This window comes from Canis lupus, chromosome 15 (genome assembly GCF_048164855.1).
Source record: "Canis lupus baileyi chromosome 15, mCanLup2.hap1, whole genome shotgun sequence".
Lineage (NCBI taxonomy): Eukaryota > Metazoa > Chordata > Mammalia > Carnivora > Canidae > Canis > Canis lupus.
In genome coordinates this window covers 40,625,759-40,653,017 of record NC_132852.1, presented here as the reverse complement: position 1 = coordinate 40,653,017, position 27,259 = coordinate 40,625,759, and the positions used below count along the sequence as shown (strand labels likewise).

Sequence of the window (27,259 nt, the reverse complement as noted above, 5' to 3'; positions counted from 1 at the left end):
GTCTTTCTCCGACTGACTTATTTCACTCAGCATAATACCCTCCAGTTCCATCCACGTCGAAGCAAATGGTGGGTATTTGTCGTTTCTAATGGCTGAGTAATACTCCATTGTATACATAAACCACATCTCCTTTATCCATTCATCTTTCGATGGACACCGAGGCTCCTTCCACAGTTTGGCTATTGTGGACTTTGCTGCTAGAAACATCGGGGTGCAGGTGTCCTGGCATTTCACTGCATCTGCATCTTTAGGGTAAATCCCCAACAGTGCAATTGCTGGGTCGTAGGGCAGGTCTATTTTTAACTCTTTGAGGAACCTCCACACAGTTTTCCAGAGTGGCTGCACCAGTTCACATTCCCACCAACAGTGTAAGAGGGTTCCCCTTTCTCCGCATCCTCTCCAACATTTGTGGTTTCCTGCCTTGTTAATTTTCCCCATTCTCACTGGTGTGAGGTGGTATCTCATTGTGGTTTTGATTTGTATTTCCCTGATGGCCAGTGATGCGGAGCATTTTTTCATGTGGTTGTTGGCCATGTCTATGTCTTCCTCTGTGAGATTTCTGCAGAACTCAAATTGTTTCAGCATGTGCAAATGTTTAAGAAATTCTCCCAGAGGGACACCTGGGTGGCTCAGGGGTTGGCATCTGCCTTCGGCTCAAGGCGTGATCCTGGGATCTGGGATGGAGTCTCACGTTGGGCTCCTTGCATGGGGCCTCTTTCTCCCTCTGCCTGTGTCTCTGTCTCTGTGTGTCTCTCATGAATAAATGAATAGGATCTTTTAAAAAAAAGAAAAAAAAAGAAAAAGAAACTCTCCCAGAACCATAAAATTGAAATTTAAGTTGAAAGGATTTCACTCATTTAGTAAATCTATTGGGTATCTACCATACCCTAGTGTTGTAGAGAAACTTAGTTTTAGACCTTAATTCACACTCTCCCTTCCATGGTTGTCCAGGGAAATGGCTGCCCAATGTGAATACTCTGAGAATATTATACAATTCTCATCTGCCTTAGCCTGGCTATGTGAACTACCTCTTGGAAAGAAACATTGCAGGGAATGATCTTTACTATTCTCAGCCTTTCCCCATAAAAATTTCCATGCATGATGCTCCATATTCTTTTCCCATCCAATGCCTGGACCTTGACTCTTTGGGCATCATTGAAAGCCAACAGTTGAAGGTGGCAGAGGGCCCATCAGACTGGTTATTAAACTGATCAACTGCATGTAAAACTGCCCCCTTTTCCTTTTTTTTTTTTTGTATATTTTTAAATTGGAGTTCGATTTGCCAACATATAGTATAACACCCAGGGCTCATTCCGTCTAGTGCCCCCCTCAGTGCCCATCATCCAGTCACCCCAACCCCCTGCCCACCTCCCCTTGCACCACACCTTGTTCCTTTCCTAAAGTTAGGAGACTCTCATTTTCTGTCACCCTCTCTGATATTTCCCACTCATTTTCTCTCCTTTCTCTTATAATCCCTTTGACTATTTCTTATATTCCCTGTATGAATGAAACTATATAATATTTGTCCTTCTCCAATTGACTTACTTCACTCAGCATAATACCTTCCAGTTCTATTCATGTTGAAGCAAATGGTGGGTATTTGTCATTTCTAATAGCTGAGTAATATTCCATTGTATATATAGACCACATCTTTATCCATTCATCTGTCGATGGACACCGAGGCTCCTTCACAGTTTGCCTATTGTGGACATTGCTGCTATAAACATTTGGGTGCAGGTGTCTTGGCTTTTCACTGCATCTGTATCTTTGGGGTAAATCCCCAGCAGTGCAATTGCTGGGTGGTAGGGTAGCTCTATTTGTAACTATTTGAGGAACCTCCATATAGTTTTCCAGAGTGGCTGTACCAGTTCACATTCCCACCAACAGTGCAAGAGGGTTCCCATTTCTCCATATCCTCTCCGACATTTGTTGTTTCCTGTCTTGTTAATTTTCACCATTCTCACTGGTGTGAGGTAGTATCTCCTTGCATTTTTCTTAATTTACTCATGAGAGACAGACAGAGAGAGAGAGAGAGAGAGAGAGAGAGAGAGACGGAGACACAAGCAGAGGGAGAAGCAGGCTCCATGCAGGGAGCCCAACGTGGGACTTGATCCCGGGTCTCCAGGATCACACCCTGGATCAGAGGCTGCGCTAAACTGCTGAGCCTCCCGGCTGCCTTCCTTGTGGTTTTGATTTGTATTTCCCTGATGGCAAGTGAAGTGGAGTATTTTCTCATGTGCTTCTTGGCCATGTGTATGTCTTCTTTGGTGAAATTTCTGTTCATGTCTTTTGCCTATTTCATGATTGGATTATTTGTTTCTTTGCTGTTGTGTTTAATAAGTGCTTTATAGATCTTGGATACTAGCCCTTTATCTGATAGGTCATGTGCAAACATCTTCTCCCATTCTGTAGGTTGTCTTTTAGTTCTGTTGACTGTTTCTTTTGCTGTGCAGAAGTCTTTTATCTTGATGAAGTCCCAATAGTTCATTTTTGCTTCTGTTTCCCTTGCCTTCATGGATGTATCTTGCAAGAAGTTGCTGTGGCCAAGTTCAAAAAGGGTGTTGCCTGTGTTCTCCTGCAGGATTTTGATGGATTCTTGTCTCACATTTAGATCTTTCATCCATTTTGAGTTTACCTTTGTGTATGGTGTAAGAGAATGAATGGTCTAGTTTCATTCTTGTGCACGTGGCTGTCCAATTTTCCCAGCTCTATTTATTGAAGAGATTGTCCTTTTTCCAGTGGATAGTCTTTCCTGCTTTGTCGACCATTAGTTGACCATAGAGTTCTCTGTTCTGTTCCATTGTTCTATGTTTCTGTTTTTGTGCCAGTACCACACTGTCTTGATGATCACAGCTTTTTAGTACAACTTGAAATCTGGCATTGTGATGCCCCTGGCTCTGGTTTTCTTAGTCAATCTTCCCGTGGCTATTCAGGGTCTTTTCTGATTGCACACAAATCTTTTTTTTATTATTTTTATAAATTTATTTTTTATGGGTGTTCAATTTGCCAACGAAAGAATAACACCCAGTGCTCATCCTGTCAAGTGTCCAACTCAGTGCCCGTCACCCAATCACCCCCACCCCCCGCCCACCTCCCCTTCCACCACCCGTAGTTCGTTTCCCAGAGTTAGGAGTCTCTCATGTTCTGCTTCCCTTTCTGATATTTCCCACTCATTTTTTCGCCTTTCCCCTTTATTCCCTTTCACTATTTTTTATATTCCCCAAATGAATGAGACCATATACTGTTTGTCCTTCTCCAATTGACTTACTTCACTCAGCATAATACCTTCCAGTTCCATCCACGTCGAAGCAAATGGTGGGTATTTGTCATTTCTAATGGCTGAGTAATATTCCATTGTATATATAAACCACATCTTCTTTATCCATTCACCTTTTGATGGACACCGAGGCTCCTTCCACAGTTTGGCTATTGTGGACATTGTTGCTATAAACATTGGGGTGCAGGTGTTCCAGCATTTCATTGATTGCACACAAATCTTAAGATTATCTGTTTCATCTCTCTGAAGAAAGTCCATGGTATTTTGATAGGGATTGTACTGAACATGTAAATTGTCCTGGGTAGCATTGACATTTTCACAATATTAAATCTTCCAATCCATGAGCATGGAATATTTTTCCATCTCTTTGTGTCTTCCTCAATTTCTTTCAGAAGTGTTCTGTAGTTTTTAGGGTATAGATCCTTTACCTCTTTCGTTAGGTTTATTCCTAGGTATCTTATGCTTTTGGGTGCAATTGTAAATGGGATTCACTTCTTAATTTCTCTTTCTTCAGTCTCATTGTTAGTGTATAGAAATGCCACTGATTTCTGGGCATTGATTTTGAAACCTGCCAGATTGCCGAATTGCTGTATGAATTCTAGCAATCACCCCTTTTCCTGATAGCCAGGAACCCACTCAGGTACCTGTTAACTGGGTAAAAAAGAAATTTTTGATTGTGTTAAGTTACTAGCTTTCTGTGGTTTATTGTAATAGTATTCAAACAATATCATGGGTGATACTCAGAGGCCTCATTATAGGTGAAAGAAGCCAGACCCAAAAGGCTACATATTCTATAATTCCATTTATATGACATCTATGTTAGACAAATAACCAGGTATAGAAACTCATCAGTGTTTGCCAGAGGTTGGGGATAGAGGGAGATCTTGACTACAAAGAAGCAGGAAGGAATTTTGGAGGTTGATGGAAATGCTCTATATCTGTTATTAACAGTGGTTACATGGCATCATGCATTTGTCAAAATTCATACAAATGTTCACTTAAATGGGTGAATTTTACATATCATAACAAAATTTTTTAATGTTCTGCAAAAAGAAAAAACTGTGCTTTTTAAAAAGATAAATGGGGAAATGTGTGCCATGTGAATACTAATCAAAAGAATTCTGAATCTATTCCAGGCATATCACTTATTGTGCTCACAGATACTGCAAATTTTTTTACAGATTGGATGTTTGTGGCAACCCTGCATTGGGCAAGTCTGCTGGCATTGTTTTTCCGACACTCTTTGCTCATTTCATGTCTCTGCATCACATTTTGGTACTTCTTGCAATATTTCAAACTTTTTCATTTTTTCTCCCAAATATGTTCTTCCATCTTTATTTTTGTAAAAAAGCAAAAAAAAAAAAACAAAAACAAAAAAAACAAAAAACAAAAAAAACCCCTAAAAATCCCCAAGAGAAGAAAATCACCAACAAGCACAGGACAACTTACCAGGCAAGGTCTTGATTCCCTCTCTTTTTCACATATGAGTGCCTAATCAACAGTGTCAGGGAAGCAGTTGGCATTGCTATCCAAAGGGAATATTATAATATTATAATCAAGGGCTTAGATGAGGGAGGGAAACCTGGACAGATTTTTTTGTCACTGAGAAGCTGGTTAAAATCCATTGCTTTAAATAATTGATATCTTTAAAATGTAGGAAAGGAAGATCATGCTGTCAGAAATCATTACCCTCTTTCCACAAACATCTCCCTAGAAGCAGCCTGTTGGCTTGGGGGAGAGTTGAATCAGAATTGTGTTTTAAGGAATCCCACGGGATCCAAGAGCCTTCTCTGCAGTCCTGGAGGTGACGAAGATACACACAGGTGTTTGTTAGGCTGATTCTACAGTGGGTCAAGGGCTGCTGGTCTGGAGTCCTTGTTAGTGTATTTAGTGTTGATGAGAAGTCTGAGCCCCACGTTGGACACTGTAGTCTTCTAAAGATAAAGCCAAGACACTGAGAGTCCTGTATGCCCCCTCACCTTCCACTAAATATGAGGATGTGCAGGTGGTCTTGGCAGTTGGCCTATTTCCAGCCCATGTGCATGCAGACTTGTGCCAAGCCAGAGGATGGATCCCGATTCCTCAGGACTACCGGGTGAACCTAAGTCTGATGATCTGAGCAGAGCAGAGCAAGCCTTCCAGGCTGACTCCACAAAGGTCTCAGGCTATGGGCTTGCTGGCTGCCCCACACAGGGACCTGGCTACAGTCTTCAGCCCCAAGGTGGGCCATGGCATAGGTGGTTTCCGTGAAGCTGAAGAAAGCACTCACTCCATAGGCAATCATCACTAATAATGCAAAAAAAGTGACAGCTGTACACTGGTTATTCAGTGGGATGCCCTTTAGGAACATCAGCTCAAGGGCAGCAGAGCAGGTGATGAAGATGATTGTCACCAGCCAGAAGAAGACAGAAATGAGCATGACCCAGGCAAAGGCCAGGTACTGGTGGTACTGTTGGGTGATCTGAGTGCACACCAGCAGCCCCAGCAGCAACTGAGGCAGTGCAAGTCCACAGAGGCTGGGAGCACAGGAAGCCCAGGTCCAGGTGTAGTGATGAAGGCACCTGTGCCCTACCAGGGGCTGCTGCTCTGTGTGCTCACTTTCATTGGGAACTTAGCCTTGAGGGTCCACTCAGCCCCTGGCTCCAGCTGCTACAATTACCCCTCCCCTGGCGGATGCCAGCTGCTATGCAGCTTGTCCCCTGGGCGAGGGGTCTCTGGCTCCTGCTAAGGCTCCTGGCACTGGGCTCAGCCAAGTTTTTCCTTATTCTTAATTTGTTATCGTGATCTGTGATCAGTGGTTATGACTTGTTGAAAGCTCAGATGATGGTTAACATTTTGTAGCAACAAAGTGTTTTTTAATGAAAGTATGCACATTGGTTTTTTTCTTTTTTAAAGATTTTATTTATTTATGAGAGACACAGAGAGAGAGGCAGAGACACAGGCAGAGGGAGAAGCAGGCTCCATGCAGGGAGCATGACGCAGGACTTGATCTGGGGACTCCAGGATCATGCCCTGGGCTGAAGGCAGGCACTCAACCACTGAGCCACCCAAGTGTCCCTGAACATTGTTTTTTAGACGTGATATTGCTCTCTTGATAGACTATAGTACAGTGTAAAGATAACTTTTATATTCACTAGGAACCAAAAAATTCATTTGACTTACTTTATTGGAAAGGTCTAGAATGGAACTGATAAAATCTCCAAGCTATGCCTATATATTAATATCAAAGTTAACTTCATAAAAAAGGAAATGCTATCAGGTATAAAGTGAGATGTTTCATAATGACAAGTGGATCGATTCATGAGAAATATATATCCATCCTAAGTACATATTTATCTAATAATAAAGCTTCAGAGTATAGACAGCAAAATCTACAAGAACATAACTTATATGCATATACTTAGATGTAAGATTCTCCATAAATTTGAAAGTAGTTCGGTGTGTTGAAGAGCAGTTAATAAGATTTTATCCTCTATCCCAGTCGCCAATGTCCTGATTGGAGGTGATTGGAATAATTGTCAAGTTAATTTGTAATGAGCATTTTCAGCCGACAGCGTTGATTTGGACAAACTTGCATTTGGGTCAGGACACTCTGGAGGCATTAAAAGCTCAGACTCGGGCAGCCCGGGTGGCTCAGCGGCTTAGTGCCACCTTCAGCCCGGGGCATGATCCTGGAGACCTGGGATCGAGTCTCACGTCGGGCTCCCTGCGTGGGGCCTGCTTCTCCCTTGCCTGTGTCTCTGCTTCTCTCTCTCCTCTCTGTGTATTCTCATGAATAAATAAATAAAATCTTAAAAAAAGAAAAGGCTCAGACTCTGTCACCCGAGTCCCCTTGCTGTTCATCTGTAATGCCATTGACACTATTACTCCAGTGGCCAGTAATCAGTGTAGTGCCTGTTAAGTGCAGAATTTTTGTCACTGTCTCTATGAGCACCGCCTGTTTCCTCTCTTCCTCACACAGCGGGTAGCTAGAAAAAATATTGTAGCATCTAACAAGCAGACATTGAAATTTTGTTCTAAAATGGCAAATTAAACCTGTCTCTGGTGGTTCTCAATTATGTAAAATAAAAAAGAAACTTGTATCACCGATACATATTGTCATTTCTTTTTGGTTGCCTTTTTAAAAAGTTGATGAATTAGAACTTATTTTTCTTCCAAAGAAACTCATCAGCTCTGCTCATTGTTATTCCCGAAAGGCTTACTTCCCAGGTGTAAAGTTCTTTGGATTTTTTTTTTAACCTTTTATCATCAGTTTTCCTAGCACTGTCACCACTGTAATAGATTTTTATGAACCAAGAGCATGATTTTCAAAAACCGAGCCAACCGGTTACACAGTATGGACCCCAGGGAGAAGAGCGTGGTGGGAAACACTTTGCTGTTGTGCTGAGAGCCCTGTGTGACTCGAGGTGCTGCTGCCACAGGCCACAGCCGTGTCCCTGGGTTTGCCATCTGGGCGGCCAGCTGCCCGCGTCCCCCTCTGCGGCCAGGGTTCGGTGCCCACGCCCGGGTCGCCCTCCCCGCCAGGGTGTGCACCTGGCCAGGCGGGGGTGGGCAGGCCCTGCCCGGCGCCGTGGGAGCCACACGCCAGCTCCTGCCGGTTAGGGCTGCAGCGTCCGCAGCTCCCCGGGTGATTTCCCAAAGTGGAAGGTGCTGAAATAGCAGAAGCCATGTCCTCTGAGCCTTTCCTGCCTCTTTGCCAAGTTCCCACATCAGACGCCTCGCACAGATTCGTCCTCCACCTTGCCCTTCTTGTTGATGTTCTTATTTTTGAGTGATTTAATCAGTCGTCGTCGGGGTAGTCCTGGAGGGTAGGACTTCAGCGTGGAAGAAATGTTTGCTGTGACCAAAGCTTAGCAAAGGAAAATGACTGGGCTTTGCGAGTGTAGCAATTGGTAGGGAAAGGAGCGGGCCTTCTGGGTTCAACCTGGGAAGCCCCTAAGTGCCCCACGATGTTCCTGGAGAATCCCGTGTCCTCCTCAGCAGCCCAGTGGCTGAGAGGCAGGTGGCCATGGATCAGAAGAGAAGACATAGGGTTCTTGGGGCAGTGGTATTTCTTGGTGGCATGTTGTTGGTCTGACACTGAGCAGCTGGACCTGCAGCTGCATGAGGGTCCAGGAGGGAGGGACCGGAACTGCCAGGCCATTTACAGGTCTTTTTAAAAATTATGCTGTCTCTTTTCATGTTTGTTCCATATGTGGCATAAAGACTTGTATCATTTGATAGCATATAATAGACAACTTCCATCGTTTGATAACAGCCCTCTGAGAGAGGGAAATCAGACCTTGTTCTTACTTTAGAGAAAATGAAATGAACTTCAGTAAGCTATGATTTATTCAGATTTCTGTGGCCAGCAGTTCAATGTGGGTCAAGGCTCCTTCTCTTTGCACACCTCCCAGAGCCCCTACTCCAACAGTTGGGCAGGACTTGTAATAGTTCTGGCCTTTGGGCACCAGCATATGTTCAGAATCATTCTATAAGAGTTCCCAGAAAATGTAGTGTTGTTTCCCTTTTGTCCAGAGTTGGTCCCACTGGTAAAGTTCTGTCTCTTTGGTGACATTTGGGGAAAGCTTGGGGTGGTGGCGGAGATGCATGGCACACATCGAGGAGGTTGTAGGGTAATTCCCCAAAGGGCTCCAATCTCTCCCTCAGTCTAGGGGCTCAGAGACACATAGTGGCTTAGGGCTCATGACAGGGGAAGAGATCGTGGCTCCTTGCCCTAGTGACTATTGTATCTAGACATTTATTTTTTTCTGGTACACTGCCCAACACTTTCAATCCGGACAGACCTGATCAACTATCTGACAGCCCACAGCCCTCAGGGCCACATCCTCTGGTTACCATTCTGTCCTGTGGCTTACTGTGTGACTGGATTCACCCTGTCTCTGCTGGTCGAGGCATCAGCCCCTGCCACTCTTCACCTCCCATCCTCTCCTGCAGCGAAGGAGACAGCTCCCACAGAGCTCATCAAGGACACTGGCGACTCCTGTAGCAATGCTTCCTCAAGTATGCTGATGAAGGCAGTGCATGAGTTGCTGTGTCCCTCAGCAAGCACGGTCAGGGATGGCCGAGCAGACTGCACCCATCACTGATCCTGTTCAGCATTCCTGATGCTTTGCTTCCTGACCTCTTCCTGACTTCCGTGACAGTATACCAAGGAGATCCCAGCATTTGGACCTTAGAGACCCAGTGTAGGGTCCAGAATATCAAAACTATGTACAAGTGGTCAGGGCATTCCTTTATAATCCCAGATCTTAACTGAGCATATTCATATCAATGGAGTCAGTCCAGTCAGTCTCTTTCCTTTTCCCTTTGGGCTACCACTCTCACAACGGATTCTCACTCATGCTGCTCAGGGTGTTTCCAGCACAGATGGGCGAGGGCCTGTAAGCTGTCAGTGAATGGTTTGTCCTCCAGGAAAGGCCTTGGAACTTTCTGGTCAGCTCTTTTCAATCTATACTTTTTAAAAACAATTTCTGAGAGAGGCAGAGAGAAAATGACAAGTGAGTGTGAGTGGTGGTGGCAGGGGGCGAGTCTGGAAAGGCAGAAGAGGTGTGAAAATCCCTAGTAGTCTCCACCCACAGCATGGAGCCTGATGCTGGGCTTGATCTCATGACCCTGAGTTCATGCCCTAAGCTGAAATCAAGACTTGGGTGTTCAAATGATTTAGCCACCCAGGTGCCTCTATTATGAAGTCCTAGCGATACAGAACAACAAAGTCAAGCAGCTCTCCCACTCTGTAGAAAACTCTTTTCCCTGAGGAAAGCGTAATTCTCTAGGGACCAGGAGAAGTCACACCTGGAGCTAACCATGGGCTGCAAAACAAGCAGGACAAATCATTTCGGGGTGGTGGGTACCTGTGCATTACCTTACCTACAGTGATTGTTTTACTGATGTGTACTTATATCAAGACTCAGGAAACTGCACTTTGATCTAGGGAAGTTTTGGTTACATAGTTACACTTCAAACCCTATAGGAATACCTAAAGACTCACACGCCCAGGTGCTAAGGACTCTGTCATTATAGATATGAAACGCTTTCTAAATAACCAGCTCATCTCAAATAGTACTACAGTGTCATCATGAGGATTCCCGGTAGGTCCGAAGAATTGGATGCTGTAGAATGAATTAACTAAGGAACCCGGGGTAATAGGAAGCTAGAAGTTAATATATTGAAGTGATATTTACTCTCCAGGTTCCTTCGTGATATTCTCTCTCTCTTTTTTAAATTATTATAAGTTTCTGTCTTCTTACATATTTGGTCCACGTCCCACCCCTTACCTTGGCAACCACGTATATGTTTTCTGTATCTATGAGTTGAGGTCTTTGTGTTTTTGTTGTCTTGTATTTTGTTTGCCGGGGGGTTTTGTATGTTTTAGATTCCACATATATGTGTACTCATGTGGTACTTGTCTTTTCCCTTTCTGATTCACCTTCCTTAGCATGCCCCGTTGGCTATCATGAAACCTGTGGTGATGAAAACAGGCGTGTGGGTATCGTTAGGGGTTACCAATTTCAGGCCTGGAGGACCCAACCACACGCAATGGGCAATTATTCCTTGGTAGAAGGTAAATGTCCTTTTTTCTTTCTATTGGAATCCTCATTTTATTAAGTAAATGTCATCTGTCTGAAACCTTAAACCTCACTTTATTACCTGACACATTACATCAAGGGAACCCTATCCTGGATAATAAAAATATTTCATTTGGGGGCTTCACATGATCTTTGTTCACTCAGGAATATGGCTTTGAAATAAAAATGATATGTTTCTTAACTATTGGGAAATTGATGAGTTGCTCTCGTGTCTGCAGCAGAGACAGGAGGCCACACCGAGGACACCAGGCACATGCACATCCCACGAGGAGGAAAAGCCACAGAGACAGAGAGGCAGGGGCTGCAGGGACAGCAGGGAGAGCATGAGCAGGATGGTCAGTAGTCAGCTGTCTCTGTGGTGGAAATGTGGCCCAGGAACCTTCTAGTTTCACCTGTCCGACACTGGGAATGGACCTAAAGTACCATGATGTATAATTTAAAAGCATCAGAGTAAATTTTTGTACGAAGTTAATTTATCCTTTATTACAAACAAAATTCATGAAGCCATTATAGAGGTTTATAAAAACCACAAAAATTAGAAAAAGTGCAATGATAAGGGGAGAGGAAGCCTTCCGTTGGGCTGCAGCTATTATGAGCTGCTGCTTGGGGGACTAGGCTGGCTGCTCCAAAAAGGCAGGTGGCTGTACTGGCACATCGACGAACTTGAAAGTGGGCACGGGGGCCTGATCCACTATTGGAGGGACCAAGGGTGCAGGTGGCTCCTGCAGGTCAGGATAGTATATCAGATTTGTGACCACCACCTGCAGTGGCTTTGACTCAGCAGTGGCATCTCAGCTCGTGCAAAGCACTCAGATCCAGTAGCCATGACCTGCTCAATCACCACTGGCCCTGAAGATGCAGCAGGCCCTGCAGTAGGAGCTGGGGTGGGCTCTTGACATGGTTCAGGATGTAGCTTGGGGACTGAGAGTCGTAGCTGGCAGGGGCAGGTGGCTATATATTCATCTCAGGGACTTCCATAGCAGGCAGCGGGGCCTCTTCTTCCTCTGGGGTGGCCAAGGGTACAGGTGACTCATCCAGGTCGGGAAAGTGAATCAGAAGTGTGACCACTATGTGCATTGGCTTGGACTCAGCAGCTGGCATTGCAGCTCGTGCTAAGCACTCAGCTCCAGCAGCCATGACCAGCTCGATCACCTCAGGTCCTGAAGCTTCAGCAGGCCCCACAGTAGTAGCTGTGGTGGCCTCTTGACATGGTTCATGCTATTGCTCAGGGGCTGAAACTGGTTGCTCCACTGAGGCAGCTGATTCCTTTGGCATGTCAGGGACCTTGATAGTGGGCGCCGGGGCAAGCTCTTCTTCCACAGTGGCCAAGGGTGCAGGTGGCTCCTCCAGGTCGGGACAGTGAATCAGAGGTGTGACCACTACGTGCATTGGCGTGGACTCAGCAGCTCGCATCTCGACTCGGACCAAGCACTCAGCTCCAGCAGCTGTGACAGGTTCGATCACCTCAGGCCCTGAGTGTTCGTTGGGCCCCATAGTAGTAGCTGGGGAGGGCTCTTTTTTTTTTTTTTTTTAAGATTTTATTTATTTCTTCATGATAGACATAGTGAGAGAGAGAGGCAGAGACACAGGCAGAGGGAGAAGCAGGCTCCATGCTGGGAGCCTGACGAGCATGGGGGACTGGATCCCAGGACTCCAGAATTGTGCTGTGAGCCAAAGGTAGGCGCTAAACCGCTGAGCCCCCAGGGATTCCCCTGGGGCAGGCTCTTGACGTGATTCCGGATGGTGCTCAGGGGCTGAATCTGGTTGCTCCACTGAGGCTGGTGGCTGCTTCGGCATGTCTGGGACCTCGAAAACGGGTGCCAGGGCATGGTCTTCTTCCAGGGTGGCCAATGGTCCAGGTGGCTCCTCCAGGTGGGGACAGTGAATCAGAGGTGAGACTGCCATGTAAATTGGCTTGGACTCAGGAGCTGTCATCTCGGCTCGGGCCAAGCACACAGCACCGACTTCTGTGCCTGGCTCGAACAGCTCAGGCCCATAAGCTTCAGTTGGCCTTGAGGTCGGAGCTCGGGCAAGCTCTTGAGGTGGTTCAGGATGTTGCTCAATGGCCAACGCAGGTTGCTCTACTGAGTCTGTTGGCTGCTCCAGTACTTCGTGGACCTCAATTGCTGGCCCTAAGGCCTGCTCACCTGGGGGCAGCCAAGGGTGCAGGTGGCTCCTCCACATCGGGGCAGTGAATCAGGGTTCTGACCGCTAAGTGCATTGGTTTTGACTCAGCAGCTGGCATCTCGGCTCGGGCCAAGCACTCAGCTCCAGCAGCCATGACAGGTTCAATCACTTCAGACCCTGAGTGTTCACCAGTCCCCATAGTAGTAGCTGGGGAGGGCTCTTGACGTGATTCATGATGTTGCTCAGGGGCCAAAGCTGGCTGCTCGACTGAGGCTGGTGGCTGCTTTGGCATGTCGGGGACCTCGGTAATGGGCGCCGGGGCGTGCTCGTCTTCCAGGGTGGCCAAGGGAGCAAGTGGCTCCTCCAGGTCAGGACAGTGAATCAGAGGTGTGACCACTACGTGCATTGGCTCGGACTCAGCAGCTGGCAAGTACTCAGCTCCAGCAGCCATGACTGGCTCGATCACCCCAGGTCCTGAAGCTTCAGCAGGCCCCACAGTAGTAGCTATGGTGGTCTTTGGACATCGTTCATGATGTTGCTCAGGGACTGAAGCTGGTGGCTCTACTGAGGCAGGTGATTCCCTTAGCATGTCGGGGACCTTGATAGTGGGCACAGGCGCAAGCTCTTCTTCCAGGGTGGCCAAGGGTGCAGGTGGCTCCTCGGGACAGTGAATCAGAGGTGTGACCATCACGTGCATTGGCTTGGACTCAGCAGCTGGCATTGCAGCTCGTGCTAAGCACTCAGCTCCAGCAGCCGGGACTGGCTCGATAACCCCAGGTCCTGAAGCTTCAGCAGGCCCCATAGTAGTGGCTGCGGAGATCTCTTGACGGGGTTCAGGATGTTGCTCAGGGCCCGAAGCTGGTTTCTCCACGGAGGCAGGTGGCTACTCCAGCATGTAGGGGACCTTGATTGCAGGCTCCAGGTCCTGCTCCTCCTCTGGGGTAGCCAAGGGCGCAGGTGACTCCCCTAGGTCGGGACAGTGAATCAGCTGTGTGACCACCACATGTATTTGCTTCGACTCAGCAGCTGGCATGTCAACTTGGGCGACACAATCAGCTCCAGCAGCCGTGTCCAGCTCGAACACCTCAGTCCCAGAAGTTTCAGCTGGCCCCATAGTAGTACCTGGGGTGGACTCTTGAGGTGGTTCAGGATATTGCTCAGGGACCAAATCTGGTTGCTCCACTGAGGCAGGTGACTGCTTTGGCATGTCTGGGACCTCAATAGCAGGCACCAGGGTGAGCTTTTCTCCCAGGGTGGCCAAGGGTCCAGTTGGCTCCTCCAGGTCATGACAGTGAATCAGCAGTGTGACTGCCATGTAAATTGGCTTCGACTCGGGAGCTGGCATCTTGGCTCAGGCCAAGTACTTAGCACCAACTGCTGTGCCTGGCTCAAACGGCTCAGGCCCATAGGCTTCAGCTGGCCCTGAGGTCGGAGCTTGGGTGGGCTCTTGAGGTGGTTCAGGATGTCGCTCAGTGGCTGATGCTGGTTGCTCCACTGAGTCTGTTGGCTGCTCCAGTACTTCTTGGACCCTGATTGCTGGCCCTAAGGCCTGCTCCTCCTCCGGGGCATCCAAGGGTGCAGGTGGCTCCTCCAGGTCGGGACAGTGAATCAGAGGTGTGACCACCACGTGCATTGGCTTGCACTCAGCAGCTGGCATCTCGGCTTGGGCCAAGCACTCAGCTCCAGCAGCCGTGACCTGCTCAACCACCTCAGGTCCAGAAGCTTCATCAGGCCCCACCTTAGGAGCTGGGGTGGTCTCTTGACATGGTTCAGGATGTTGCTTGGGGACTGAGGGTCGTTGCTCACCAGAGGCAAGTGGCTGTATGTTTATGTCAGGGACTTCCATAGCAGGCAGCGGGGCCTCTTCTTCCTCTGGGGTGGCCAAGGGTACAGGTGACTCATCCAGGTCGGGAAAGTGAATCAGAAGTGTGACCACTATGTGCATTGGCTTGGACTCAGCAGCTGGCATTGCAGCTCAACCCAAACACTCATCTCCGGGAACATTGGCAGGTTTGATCACCTCAGGCTCTGAAGGTTTATCGGGCCCCATAGTAGTAGCTGGGATGGCGTCCTGACTTGGTTCAGGATGTTACTTGGGGATTGAAGCTGGTTGCTCAACTGAGGCTGATTGATGCTTTGGCATGTTGGGGACCTGGATTGTGGGCACTGGGGCATGCTCTTCTTACAGGGTGGCCAAGGGTGCAGGTGGCTCCTCAAGGTTGGGGTAATGAATCAGAGGTGTGACCACGATATGCATTGACTTGGACTCAGTTGCTGGCATTTTGACTCGGGCCAAGCACTCAGCACCAACTGCCATGCCCGGCTCTAACAGGTCAGGCCCAGAAGGTTCAGCTGGCCCCACAGTAGGAGCCTGGGCAGGCTGTTTAGGTGGTTCAGGATGTTGCTCGGGGGTTGAAGCTGTAGCTCCAAGACAAAGTATCATCACCAGAATGGACTTTCCACATCTCTCCCAAATCAAGGACAGTCTTCCCACCACTCAACGAGTGTGAGTCTACGAAACAGTCCCTGGGAGGTTTCCACAGACTGCTGGCCATGGTGATGGGGTATGAGCCTACTCAATGCTCCCAGCAAGCTCCACGGAGGTTTGATCTGTGTGGCCCAGCCTGTCCCACCTCAGCCACCCCCAGTTCTCCTTACCTCCAGCCTCTGGCTCTGCTGGCTTGAGGTGTGAGAACTGTGTGAGAAGACTCTGGGCATGCTGCTCCATGTCTGAGCCCGGTATGTTCAGCCTTGTGTATGCCAGCTTTGTCAGCCAAGGAAATTCTGGTGGTTGGTGAAAATTCTCTGAATATGTTTCAGCCAGGCATCCAGGATAGAGGAGACGGCCCTGGCGATGGACAGGTTCAGCAGAGGCATCAGAAGACAGGGCTCCCTCACACACAGGTGTCCCAGGGAAGCCCTGTAGGAACTGGGGCCCCCAGGCCTCCCACTTGTGGCTGTCAGAGGCCAGTCCTGTTCCTTGTCCACCTGGTATCTGGCGGTCCTGCCTGACACAGGCCTGCTCATTGAGGAGGGGCTGGCATGAAGCCTCTGTGAGTGGGAGTCCATGACCAGTGGTGTGACATCCCTATCTTTCCTGGGGAAGTGGGACTCCCTCCTCAGTCTGGCTCACTGCCCACTTGCCCCTTGAATCCACCTGCCCGCGGCCAGGGAGGAGGGGTGTCTGGCCTGTCATTGGCCTCACTGTTCACGCTGTTGCTCTGGGAATATTCAAGTGAGGAGGGAGCAAATGGGCTCCGTGTCTTGCCAGGCATTGCAAGGACCCTCCTGGTATGGCCACCTTCCCTTCACTGCCTCACTCAGGAGTGGCCACCAGTGGGTGTCCTTCCACTGTCTCTAATATCCCATGGGGCAAGGGCCATCTGGTCCCTGAGCCCTCACTGGCTCTCCTGAGCACCTGCTGAGCACTCAGGTCCAGATGCCACCAGATTGGTGAGTGTGATGCTCCCCATCTGCTTTGCTCTGGGTCCCAGATTTGGTATAGAAAGAGGGTAATGAGGGGATGGGTGCAGGGAAGGATTCCCTTAAAGGTCCCAACTGCTATCCAACAAAGCCCACACCCCATCCACAGCTCTCCTTTCCTCTTCTCCTGAGGAGCCCTTAGACCTTTAACCTGTCACAGGAATTGCAGATGTGTGGGATGAGGGTCCAGCAGCCCCTCCGACTCACAGCCCCCTCACTGCCCTCTTGGAGAGGGAAGGCCCTCCTGCATTAGCCAGAGCTCACTCACATTTTCCACTGCTCTAGGACTCCCTCCATCTCAACACAGGAAGGGAAGTTGCATCCCTATCTCGAGGAAGGCAGGGGGGCATCACATGAAACGTCCTGTGGACATGACCTCTCATCATAGCTGCTGTCACCCTTTGACTCCTGACTAGTCCGGATCCCTGGGGTGCAGTCAGCTTTGTGCATGGGGCCACCCCTGGAGAAGCGCCTGCACCTGCTGGGGCTTCCTGAATGCTTGAGGAGTGAAAGGGCTCTGGCCAGGCCCAAGGCCGATATCTGAATGGGCCTGGGGCTCCCTGCTCTTCCCAGAGATCCCTACTCTGGTTGCCCCAGGACACAGACCCCAGATGGACTCTCAAACCTCCTTTTCAATTGGGAAAACAGCCCAGCTCAAGACCATGGTAATGGTTGGGGATGAGGGACACGCTTCGTCATGGGGAGAACGACGACTGATGAGCACAACCACAGCCCCTCTAGCTGACCTGCCACAGGGCCAAGCTCTGGGGGTACTTTCCCTGCAGGGTACAACTAGGCCTTGTGTGACTCTATTCCAGTCAGAGGAGCAGATGGAGGTTCCAAGAAGTTCAGGAACATTCCCATGACTCCCAACCAGTAGGTGGCCCATCCCACTGGGCTGTGGAGGGTCAGGGTACTCACTTTGTAAACAGCATGTCCAGCACCTCTTGGGAGGTGCCAAATCCTGTGTATCCAGGAAACTGGAGATGTAGGTGATGTCTCTGCACAACAAAGTGGGCACGAGGCATTGTACTTGGTCCTCCAGCAGCTCAACCTGGCTGGGCCTCACCAGGCAGGTCTGATTTCTCCTCGTGCTTGAGGCGCTTTCACCCTAAGGTGGAACAAAGGAGACATGCAGCCTGCACTGTAGCCATCAGGAGGGCTGGGAGTTGGAGCACAGACCAAAGCCCCTAGTTCTCAGTGCTTGGGTGCGGCAGGAGTCCCCACAGCAGGAAAATGGGGCAAGATGCCTGGGCTCAGTCACTTAGCATCTGATCTTGGTTTTAGATCATGATCTCAGCATCCTGAGATCCAGCCCCTGGCAGGCTCCACACTTAGGGCAGAGTCTGCTTGAGGATCCTGAGTCTCCCCCTGCTACTCCCTGCTCTCTGTCTCTTGAACAAAAACAAACAAACAACAAACAAACGAATGAACAATTCAGTAAATAAATAATCTTAGAGGATAAATTTTTAAAATTTTTTGGATCAATACAAGACTCTCAAGTGGGAGAGGTTAGTATCATTTGTCAGCTGAGTTTTGACAGCACCTCCCTGCATTAATGGCTTCACCCCTCGAATTCTAACCCCATGTCCCACTCTTGAGGTGCCAACACAAGACTTTTCCTTAGGTGGAGTGCTCAGGGTATGAGGGCTGCAGGATGTTCAGCACTGCACTGTGATTTGGCAACAGAAGGGAATCACATCAAAGTCGTGCATCAGTGAAGGGCTCAATGGCTGTGGGAACCACCTGGCCTTCTGAAATGTTGTGCAGCACACGAGGCCCCTGTGCCTGAACCCGGGGAGGGGGGGCAGGGATGTGCTCCTTCAAAACCTAACTGCAGAGCAATTAACATAGTACAGTGAGCCCCGTGTCCTTTTGGGAAAAAGTCTCCCAACTCACCAGGTCCCTGCTCAAGTCTTGGAGAAGGTGGGGAAGGACTCTCAGGCCAATGAGGCCTCCTGGGAGCACCAGTTAGGAGAAAGCATAGCGCAGTGCAAACTACTGGAGACCGCGTGGGATGAGACATGGTGTGAAGTTGCTCTCTTTCTTTAAAGTTTTATTATTTATTCATGAGAAACACAGAGAGACTGAGAAAGACAGAGAGCGGCAGAGACACAGACTGAGGTAGAAGCAGGCCTCATGCAGAGAGCCCGAGGCAGATCTCATCCCAGGACTCCAGTATCAGGGCCTGGGCAGAAGGCAGGCACTAAACCACTCTGCAACCAGGGATTCCCTGAAGGCTCTATTCTGATATTCATACAAATCTGTGCACAGGGCCATGGGGGCAAGTTTGGGGAGGAGGGGGAATCCAGACTCCTGTAGGAGCAGGAGTCTAGGGGGGAGCCCAGGGGAGTAGCAACCTGGCTTCTGCGACCCGGGGCCCTTCCTGCTGCATTGGGGCCCTGCGTGTGGGGTGTCCCCAGCCTCTGCACTCACCTTGAGACCACACTGGCCCCTGTTAGCTATGCAGGGCACTTTCCCATTCCTCAAAGAGGTGGAGCAGAGGATCTCTTCCTCCCACTCCTGCCCCATGTCCTGTGTGGAGCTCTGTAAAGACAGTGCCTGGCAGCCAGGCAGGAGGCTTCAGCACCCAGTCTGGCTGCCTTGGCTGGTCCGCACACCCAGCTGACTCCATTCCAGACACACCACACCAGAGTCAGCACACACCTCCCCCAAGGAGAGAAAAAGGATGCAGCTCTAGGACCTTTAGTTAACTCTGGGATGGGTAAGAGGCACCTCAGGAATCCTCTTTCCACCCTGCCCACCATGATATCAGTGTGACCATGGAGGGATCACCAGGGAACCTGCTGCCCTGCAACCTCCTCCAGCCTGGATGGGACCTGCCCACACATCCCTGGTTCCCTGAAACTGAAGAGGAGGGTATGGGGCTGCCCAGGATGGCTGGCACAGGTGGCCTGGCCTGGGCTGCTCTGTATTACCTTAGGGTGCTGCCTGGCAAATGCCCTGAGGCATGGCGTGTGACGGTGGAACCAAAGTCTAGGCATGTGAAAAAGCTGCGTCCCTGGGGTTTCTGGAAGCCAGAGCCCCGGGAAGTAGGCAAGCAGCAAGAGAACATCTTTCACTAGCGGATGTCTCTAGCCAAGTGAGCCTGATGTGGGGCTGCACTAGAATGTGGGTGCCTGGTTGCAGGGGTTACAAGTTCTGTTGGGCTCTGTGACCTCACTGCCTGGGATCCCCTACCTGAGTCCACTCCTGGTTGAACCTTCAGTGTTGTCTTTTCACTTCGTGTCTAATGGACATCTCAAATTGAACTTATGGAAACAAAATGATTCCCCTCCACCTCAGGCCCTCCACTCCAGTGTTCCATTATAGACTTCTTTATTCCACTTCTACTTATGTGGATCATCTACCTTGGAGTTGTCCTAGGTTTCTTCCTCTCTCACATCCTACATCCTGTCCATGAGATTCACAATATGAATTGTGCCCTTGTGCTACCCACATCATTCTTGCCTCGTTTCCTCTGTGCTGTCCGCATTATTCTTGCCTCGTTTCTCATATCATGATGTGTCAGAGCCAGCTCGGACAAGGCAAGCTGATGTGAAAGTCCAAGGAATTTTTGTGAACTGGTTGGCATCATTTTGGGAGCTTGAAATAATTAATCATCGTAGAACAGTGTAATTTATGTATTTATGTTTCCTGTCTACTGTCTGTGTCCACCCAAGTGCCTACAACAGTACCTGATGCAGAAAAGGCCCAAAGATTTTTTTTTCCTAAAGGCACATTGTTGTTTTTTTTGCCTTGTGCACAGATTTTGGGAACGTCAGTGATGAAAGTCACTGAGGAAGAGATATAGGCAGTCTTCCAGATTCCCTTTAGATGCAAGTATCCAACATGTCACTTAAAAATATCAGGTTCAATAGAAGCTGGGTCCTTCATTACTGTCTCATGAGTAAATTTACTCCCTGTTGCTAGGGTGGCAGTCCGAAAATTGTGAACGTTGTTTCTCTAATCATAAAAATGTACTATCTGGATTATAGTTTTTTATTATGTCTTGGACAAAATTCATAATTTTTCTTCATAGTCTAATGTTTTAGGAATTAGATTGCTTTTTAAAAATTTTTTTTATCTTTATTTTTTAAATAAATTTATGTTTTATTGGTGTTCAATTTGTCAACATACAGAAAACACCCAGTGCTCATCCTGTCAAGTGCCCACCTCAGTGCCTGCCACCCATTCACCCCCCGCCCACCTCCTCTTCTACCACCCCTAGTTTGCTTCCCAGCGTTAGGAGTCTTTCATGTTCTGTCTCACTTTCTGATATATCCACTCATTTTTTCTCCTTTCCCCTTTATTCCCTGTCACTATTTTTTATATTCCCCACATGAATGAGAACATATAATGTTTGTCCTTCTCCGATTGACTTACTTCACTCAGCATAATACCCTCCAGTTCCATCCACATTGAAGCAAATGGTGGGTATTTGGTGTTTCTAATGGCTGAGTAATATTCCATTGTATACATAGACCACATCTTCTTTATCCATTCATCTTTCGTTGGACACCGAGGCTCCTTCCACAGTTTGGCTATTGTGGACATTGCTGCTAGAAACATCGGGGTGCAGGTGTCCCGGCGTTTCATTGCATCTGTATTTTTCGGGTAAATCCCCAACAGTGCAATTGCTGGGTCGTCAGGCAGATCTATTTTTAACTGTTTGAGGAACCTCCACACAGTTTTCCAGAGTGGCTGCACCAGTTCACATTCCCACCAACAGTGTAAGAGGGTTCCCCTTTCTCCGCATCCTCTCCAACATTTGTGGTTTCCTGTCTTATTAATTTTCCCCATTCTCACTGGTGTGAGGTGGTATCTCATTGTGGTTTTGATTTGTATTTTCCTGATGGCAAGTGACGCAGAGCATTTTCTCATGTGCATGTTGACCATGTCTATGTCTTCCTCTGTGAGATTTCTCTTCATGTCTTTTGCCCATTTCATGATTGGATTGTTTGTTTCTTGGATGTTGAGTTTCATAAGTTCTTTATAGATCTTGGAAACTAGCCCCTTATCTGATACGTCATGTGCAAATATCTTCTCCCATTCTGTAGGTTGTCTTTTAGTTTTGTTGACTGTATCCTTTGCTGTGCAAAAGCTTTTTATCTTGAGTCCCAATAGTTCATTTTTGAACTGGGATCCCCAGTTCTTTCTTTTTTAAAATAATAAATTTTATTATTTATTGGTGTTCAATTTGCCAACATACAGAATAACACCCAGTGCTCATCCTGTTAAGTGCCCCCCTCAGTGCCCATCACCCATTCACCCCCACCCCCCACCCGCCTCCCCTTCCACCACCCCTAGTTCGTTTCCCAGAGTTAGGAGTCTTCATGTTCTGTCTCCCTTTCTGATATTTCCCACACATTTCTTCTCCCTTCCCTTCTATTCCCTTTCACTATTATTTATATTCCCCAAATGAATGAGAACATATAATGTTTGTCCTTCTCCGATTGACTTACTTCACTCAGCATAATACTGTCCAGTTCCATCCACGTTGAAGCAAATGGTGGGTGTTTGTAATTTCTAATGGCTGAGTAATATTCCATTGTATACATAAACCACATCTTCTTTATCCATTCATCTTTCGATGGACACCGAGGCTCGGTTTCCTGGTTGACCCTTTCATCTTTTAGCAGGATGGTTCTTAACCTCCACGTGCTTGAAATCCTTCCAAACTTCTTGTTGTGATTTAGTTCTAATTTCAAGGTATTATGGTCTGAGAATATGCAGGGGACGATCCCAAATCTTTTGGTATCAGTTCAGACCTGATTTGTGACCAGTATGTGGTCTATTCTGGAGAAAGTTCCATGTGCACTTGAGAAGAATGTGTATTCATTTGCATTTGGACGTAAAGTTCTGTAGATATCTGTGAAGTCCATCTGGTCCAGTGTATCATTTAAAGCTCTTGTTTCTTTGGAGATGTTGTGCTTAGAAGACCTATCGAGTATAGAAAGCGCTAGATTAAAGTCACCAAGTATAAGTGTATTATTATCTAAGTATGTCTTAACTTTGGTTATTAATTGATTGATATATTTGGCAGCTCCCACATTCGGGGCATATATATTGAGGATTGTTAAGTCCTCTTGTTGGATAGATCCTTTAAGTATGATATAGTGTCCCTCTTCATCTCTCACTACAGTCTTTGGGATAAATTTTAGTTTATCTGTTATAAGGATGGCTACCCCTGCTTTCTTTTGAGGGCCATTTGAATGGTAAATGGTTCTCCAACCTTTTATTTTCAGGTTGTAGGTGTCCTTTTGTCTAAAATGAGTCTCTTGTAGACAGCAAATAGATGGGTCCTGCTTTTTTATCCAGTCTGAAACCCTGTGCCTTTTGATGGGGTCATTAAGCCCGTTCACGTTCAGAGTTATTATTGAAAGATAGGAGTTTACTGTCATCATGATACCTACTCAGTCCCTGTTTTTGTGGATTGTTCCATTGGACTTGTTCTTAATGAGGAATTTAAGAGTCTCCCTTAAAATTTCTTTGGTTTGGAGGTCACATATTCTTTCAGTTCCTGCCTGTCTTCAAAGAACTTTATCTCTCCTTCTATTCTGAATGAGAGCCTTGCTGGATAAAGTATTCTTGGCTGCATGTTCTTCTCATTTAGGACCCTGAATATATCCTGCCAGCCCTTTTAAGCCTGCCAGGTCTCTGTGGAGAGGTCTGCTGTTAATCTGATATTCCTCCCCATAAAGGTCAGGGATTTCTTGTCTCTTGGTGCTTTAAGGATCTTCTCTTTATCTTTGGAATGTGCAAGTTTCCCTATTAAATGTCGAGGTGTTGAACAGTTTTTGTTGATTTTAGGGGGGGATCTCTCTATTTCCTGGATCTGAATGCCTATTTCCCTTCCCAGATTAGGAAAGTTTTCAGCTATGATTTGTTCAAATACATATTCTGGACCTCTGTCCCATTTGGCGCCCTTGGGAACCCCAATTAAACGTAGATTTTTTTTCCTCAGGCTGTCACTTATTTCCCTTAATCTATCCTCATGATCTCTTAATTGTCTCTTTTTTCCTCAGTTTCCCTCTTTGCCATCAACTTGTCTTCTATGTCACTCACTCATTCTTCCACCTCATTACCCCTCATCATTAGGACCTCTAGTTTGGATTGCATCTCATTTAATTGATTTTTAATTTCTGCCTGATTAGATCTAAATTCTGCAGTCATGAAGTATCTTGAGTCCTTTATGCTTTTCTCTAGAGCCACCAGTAGCTTTATAATTGTGCTTCTGAATTGGCTTTCTGACATTGAATTGTAATCCAAATTTTGTAACTCTGTGGGAGAGAGGACTGTTTCTGATTCTTTCTTTTGAAGTGAGGTTTTCCTTCTAGTCTTTTTGCTCAGTGCAGAGTGGCCAAAAACAAGTTTTATTGGGAGAAGGAGGAGAAGAGAGAAGAGAAAGAAGGAAAGAAAAAGAAAAAAAGAAGAAAGAAAAAAGAAGAAAAAGAGAAGAAAAGAAAAAAAGAAGAAAAGAAAAAAGGGGGGGGAGCAAACAGAAATCAAAAAACAAAATATAAGGTGGAGTATCCTCTGATTCTTTATACTGTAAATCCCTCGACTTCCCCTGGAACTTTCCAGTGCTGCTTGGTCAATAATTTGTTTTTCCCCTGTCCATCTAGATGGTCTTCTGGGGCAGGAGTGCTGATTTTCAGGTGTTAGCATTTGGGGGAGCTGCTCAGCCCCCTGCCTGGTGCAGGGCTCAGTGAAAGATGTTTAAGCTGTTTATCCGGTGAAGCCACTGTGAGGCTCAGTGGGGGTTGTTTACCCCGTGAGGCCGCAGGAGGAACAACTACAGTGGCAGCGGCCAGCTCTGGAGCCCTGGAGTCAGCTCCCGCAGTAACTACAGTGCTCTCCGTCTGCAGGGCCTGGAGGCTCCAGGGGCGGGGCCACTGATCTACTCAGCTTGGGGCAGGAGTGTCCTTGCTGTCCTGTGCCCTCCTGGCTTCTGCCTGTCCCTGGGATCTTGGGCTGTGTTCCTGGCGCCCAGTGCTCCCGGGCCTGGCTGTTGGATTCTCGCTCCCGGTCCCGGTCCCGCAGCCCCTTCCGCGCGGAGCCTCCACCCGAGCCCCTCTGAGCTGCTCCCATGTCCAGCCGGCTGTGTACTGCAGCCCTTTAGGGAGCTCGGCAGCAGGGTATGGCGCGCTCTCCCTGGGGCGCAGGTGTCTGTTAGTGTCCCTGGGAGCCTAGGGCATCCCTGCCCCTCCTGGGGTCTGCTCTAACTTCCTGAGTTGGCCTTTCCACCTGGGAAGATTGGTGCAGCTCCTGCTTCTCTGGGAGGGTGCTTTCCTGTCCTGGGGACACTCGCCCCGGCCCCAGCCCGGCTCCTTGCGAGGCCCCTCCCCTTTGGATGCCTTTTGCTTCTTTATTTCTTTTTTCCCCGTCTTCCTACCTTGATAGAAGTGTGAACTCTTCTCACTGTAGCATTCCAGCTGTTCTCTCTTTAAATCTCAGGCCGAATTCGTAGATTTTCAGGATTATTTGAAGGTTATCTAGGTAATTTGGTGGGGACAGGTGACTTGGGGACCCTACTCTTCAGCCATCTTCTGTTTTTGACCAGGAATTAGATTTCGTTAATCTTTGTGTTGTTTCATTCAGACATTGATGCATTACTATTTTTTGTAAAAATTGGTTAAAATTTTTTTTTGTTTAGATTATATGCTAAATTCTCAGCTCTTTGAGAGCTTCTTTTATTCATTGTTGAATTGCCTATACCACCTAGCAAATGTGTTAGAAGTGACAGGTGTCTAGTAAAAGTATCTTGAATCTAATTCAATAACCAATTTCAGTTTTCTGTATTGGCCTATAAATTTACAGCCTCTTTGAAACTCCATTATAACATTGTTACATGTACTTTTTTTCATATTTGAAATACATTATTTCACATTTGCTTATGTAAAAAAAAGTACTGTGTCCAAGATTTTAAAATTCTTATTTACCAATGCATTTAAATCTTTCTCATAATGATCTATGGCATTTAATGTAGTAGTGAAATTGTTCATATTGGTGCCTCCAGAAGCTTTTCCTTCTGTTGTTCCTGTTTATATCATTCAAATATCTTTTGAAAAACAATGACATTCTTTAGACCCCTGAAGATTTCCCTGTTTTGTTTTTGTTTTTTGGTGTCATTTATTTCCATTTATTTGACCTGTTGAATACATCAGTTAAACAAATGTTTGCTTATTTTACATAAATGGTCCTTTTTTTGTACAATCTCATAACTAAGTCTTCATGGGTCCTTAGATAGGAAAATGCGTCTCCCATCTGTCTACAAAGCTGAGCCATAGTGGGTGATACTTTAAAACATAACCTGTTGGGGGATAACTGTATATACAGAATAACACCCAGTGCTCTTTTTTGAGCACTTGCTACTTCATCTTCATTAGAAATTAACCCTCCAGGCAGCCCCGGTGGCCCAGTGGTTTAGCACCACCTTCGGCCCAGGGTGTGATCCTGGATACCTGGGATCAAGTCCCACATTGGGCTCCCTGCATGGAGCCTGCTTCTCCCTCTGCCTGTGTCTCTGTCTCTGTCTCTCTATATATCTGTCATAAAAAATAAGAAGTCAACAGAATAGAAATAAAACAAAGAGAAATTGGAAAACAAAAGACTGATTCTTTGAAATGATCAATAAAATTGATAAACTTCTAACAACATGGATAAGTGGGAAAAATCTCCAAAGCACAAATTACTAATTTCAGGAACAACAGAAAGTTATATCATTACAAATGCTACAGGCATAATAAATTAACAAGGGAATGCTGTGCATGCCAGTAAATTTGAAAACTTCAATGGACAAATTCCCTGAAAAAGCACAAATTACTAAAGTTCACTCAAGAAGAAATATAAGAAATATATAATAAATATAAAATATATAAGAAATATAAAACTTTGGTATTTCAGTATCAATTGGAAAAAAATTAAATTCATGGTAAAACACTCTAAAACAGAAAACCAAGCCCCAGTCTCTGATGAATGCTGCCAGACATTTAAAACAAACAAAACAAAACATTGATGCAAACAATTCCTGAAAAAGGAAGAGGAAAGAAAATTTCAACTACTATTTTATGAGATTAGCATTATTGTGCTACCAAAAGCAGATAAAAAGATTTTAAGAAAAGAAAACCACAAAAATGACTATCCCTCATGAACACAGGCAGTAAAGTCCTTAAACATAAATATAAGTTAATTGAATAAGCAGTACAGAGAAAGGATAATTCATCATGTCTAAGTACAATTTCCCCCAGGTATGCAGATTTGTTTTAACATCCAAAAATCAATTAATGTAGTCCACTACACTAAGAGGCTAAAAAGAAAAAGAGATAAGATATATAATCAAGCCACGGGATGCAGAAAACATGTTGAAAGAATTCATTGTTAGTGTATAGTAGCTAATCAGAAATAGAAGGAATTTTCCAAAGCACCCACAACTAACACTCTACAGAGTAGTGGAAGATTGTTTTCCCTTTAAGATCAGAACTAAAGCAACTAAATGGAATCCAGAAATAAATCCACATAATTAATTTTTGGACAAATGTGCTAAGGTAATTAACAGAGAAAGAATAAGACTTTTTCCTATATATTACCATAACAATTGAATATCTATATGGATAAGAAAATATTTACCCTTACCTCACACCATATACCAAAAAAAAAAAAAAGGAAAAAATTAACTAAAAATGCATCATAAATGTTAAAATTGCAACATTGTAAGAAAAAGTCTGTGATCTTGAGTTAGGCAAAGATACACCAGATATAACAGAAAAAACACAAATTA

The 27,259-nt window shown here is 46.5% G+C and overlaps 1 protein-coding gene across 2 annotated transcripts; it reads right to left on the bottom strand.

The window, feature by feature from the left end:
* Nucleotides 1-12,345: 12,345 nt before the first annotated feature.
* On the bottom strand, nucleotides 12,346-19,585 carry LOC140604951 (uncharacterized). Of its 2 annotated transcripts, XM_072776769.1 has the most exons (4): nucleotides 19,416-19,585; nucleotides 18,913-19,038; nucleotides 17,398-17,587; nucleotides 12,346-15,841 (listed from the first exon to the last, which is right to left on the bottom strand). In XM_072776769.1, the coding sequence occupies exon 4, from the start codon at nucleotides 13,793-13,795 to the stop codon at nucleotides 13,010-13,012; it is 786 nt and encodes a 261-aa protein (XP_072632870.1). In that variant the 5' UTR covers nucleotides 13,796-15,841; nucleotides 17,398-17,587; nucleotides 18,913-19,038; nucleotides 19,416-19,585; the 3' UTR covers nucleotides 12,346-13,009. The 2 variants fall into 2 exon arrangements, with proteins under 2 accessions (XP_072632870.1, XP_072632871.1); XM_072776770.1 differs by lacking the exon at nucleotides 18,913-19,038.
* Nucleotides 19,586-27,259: the final 7,674 nt, after the last annotated feature.

Excerpts from the sequence above, each read along its gene's own strand:
- LOC140604951 (XM_072776769.1), bottom strand. The coding sequence starts at position 13,795 with ATGGGGCCTGCTGAAGCTTCAGGACCTGGGGTTATCGAGCCAGTCCCG.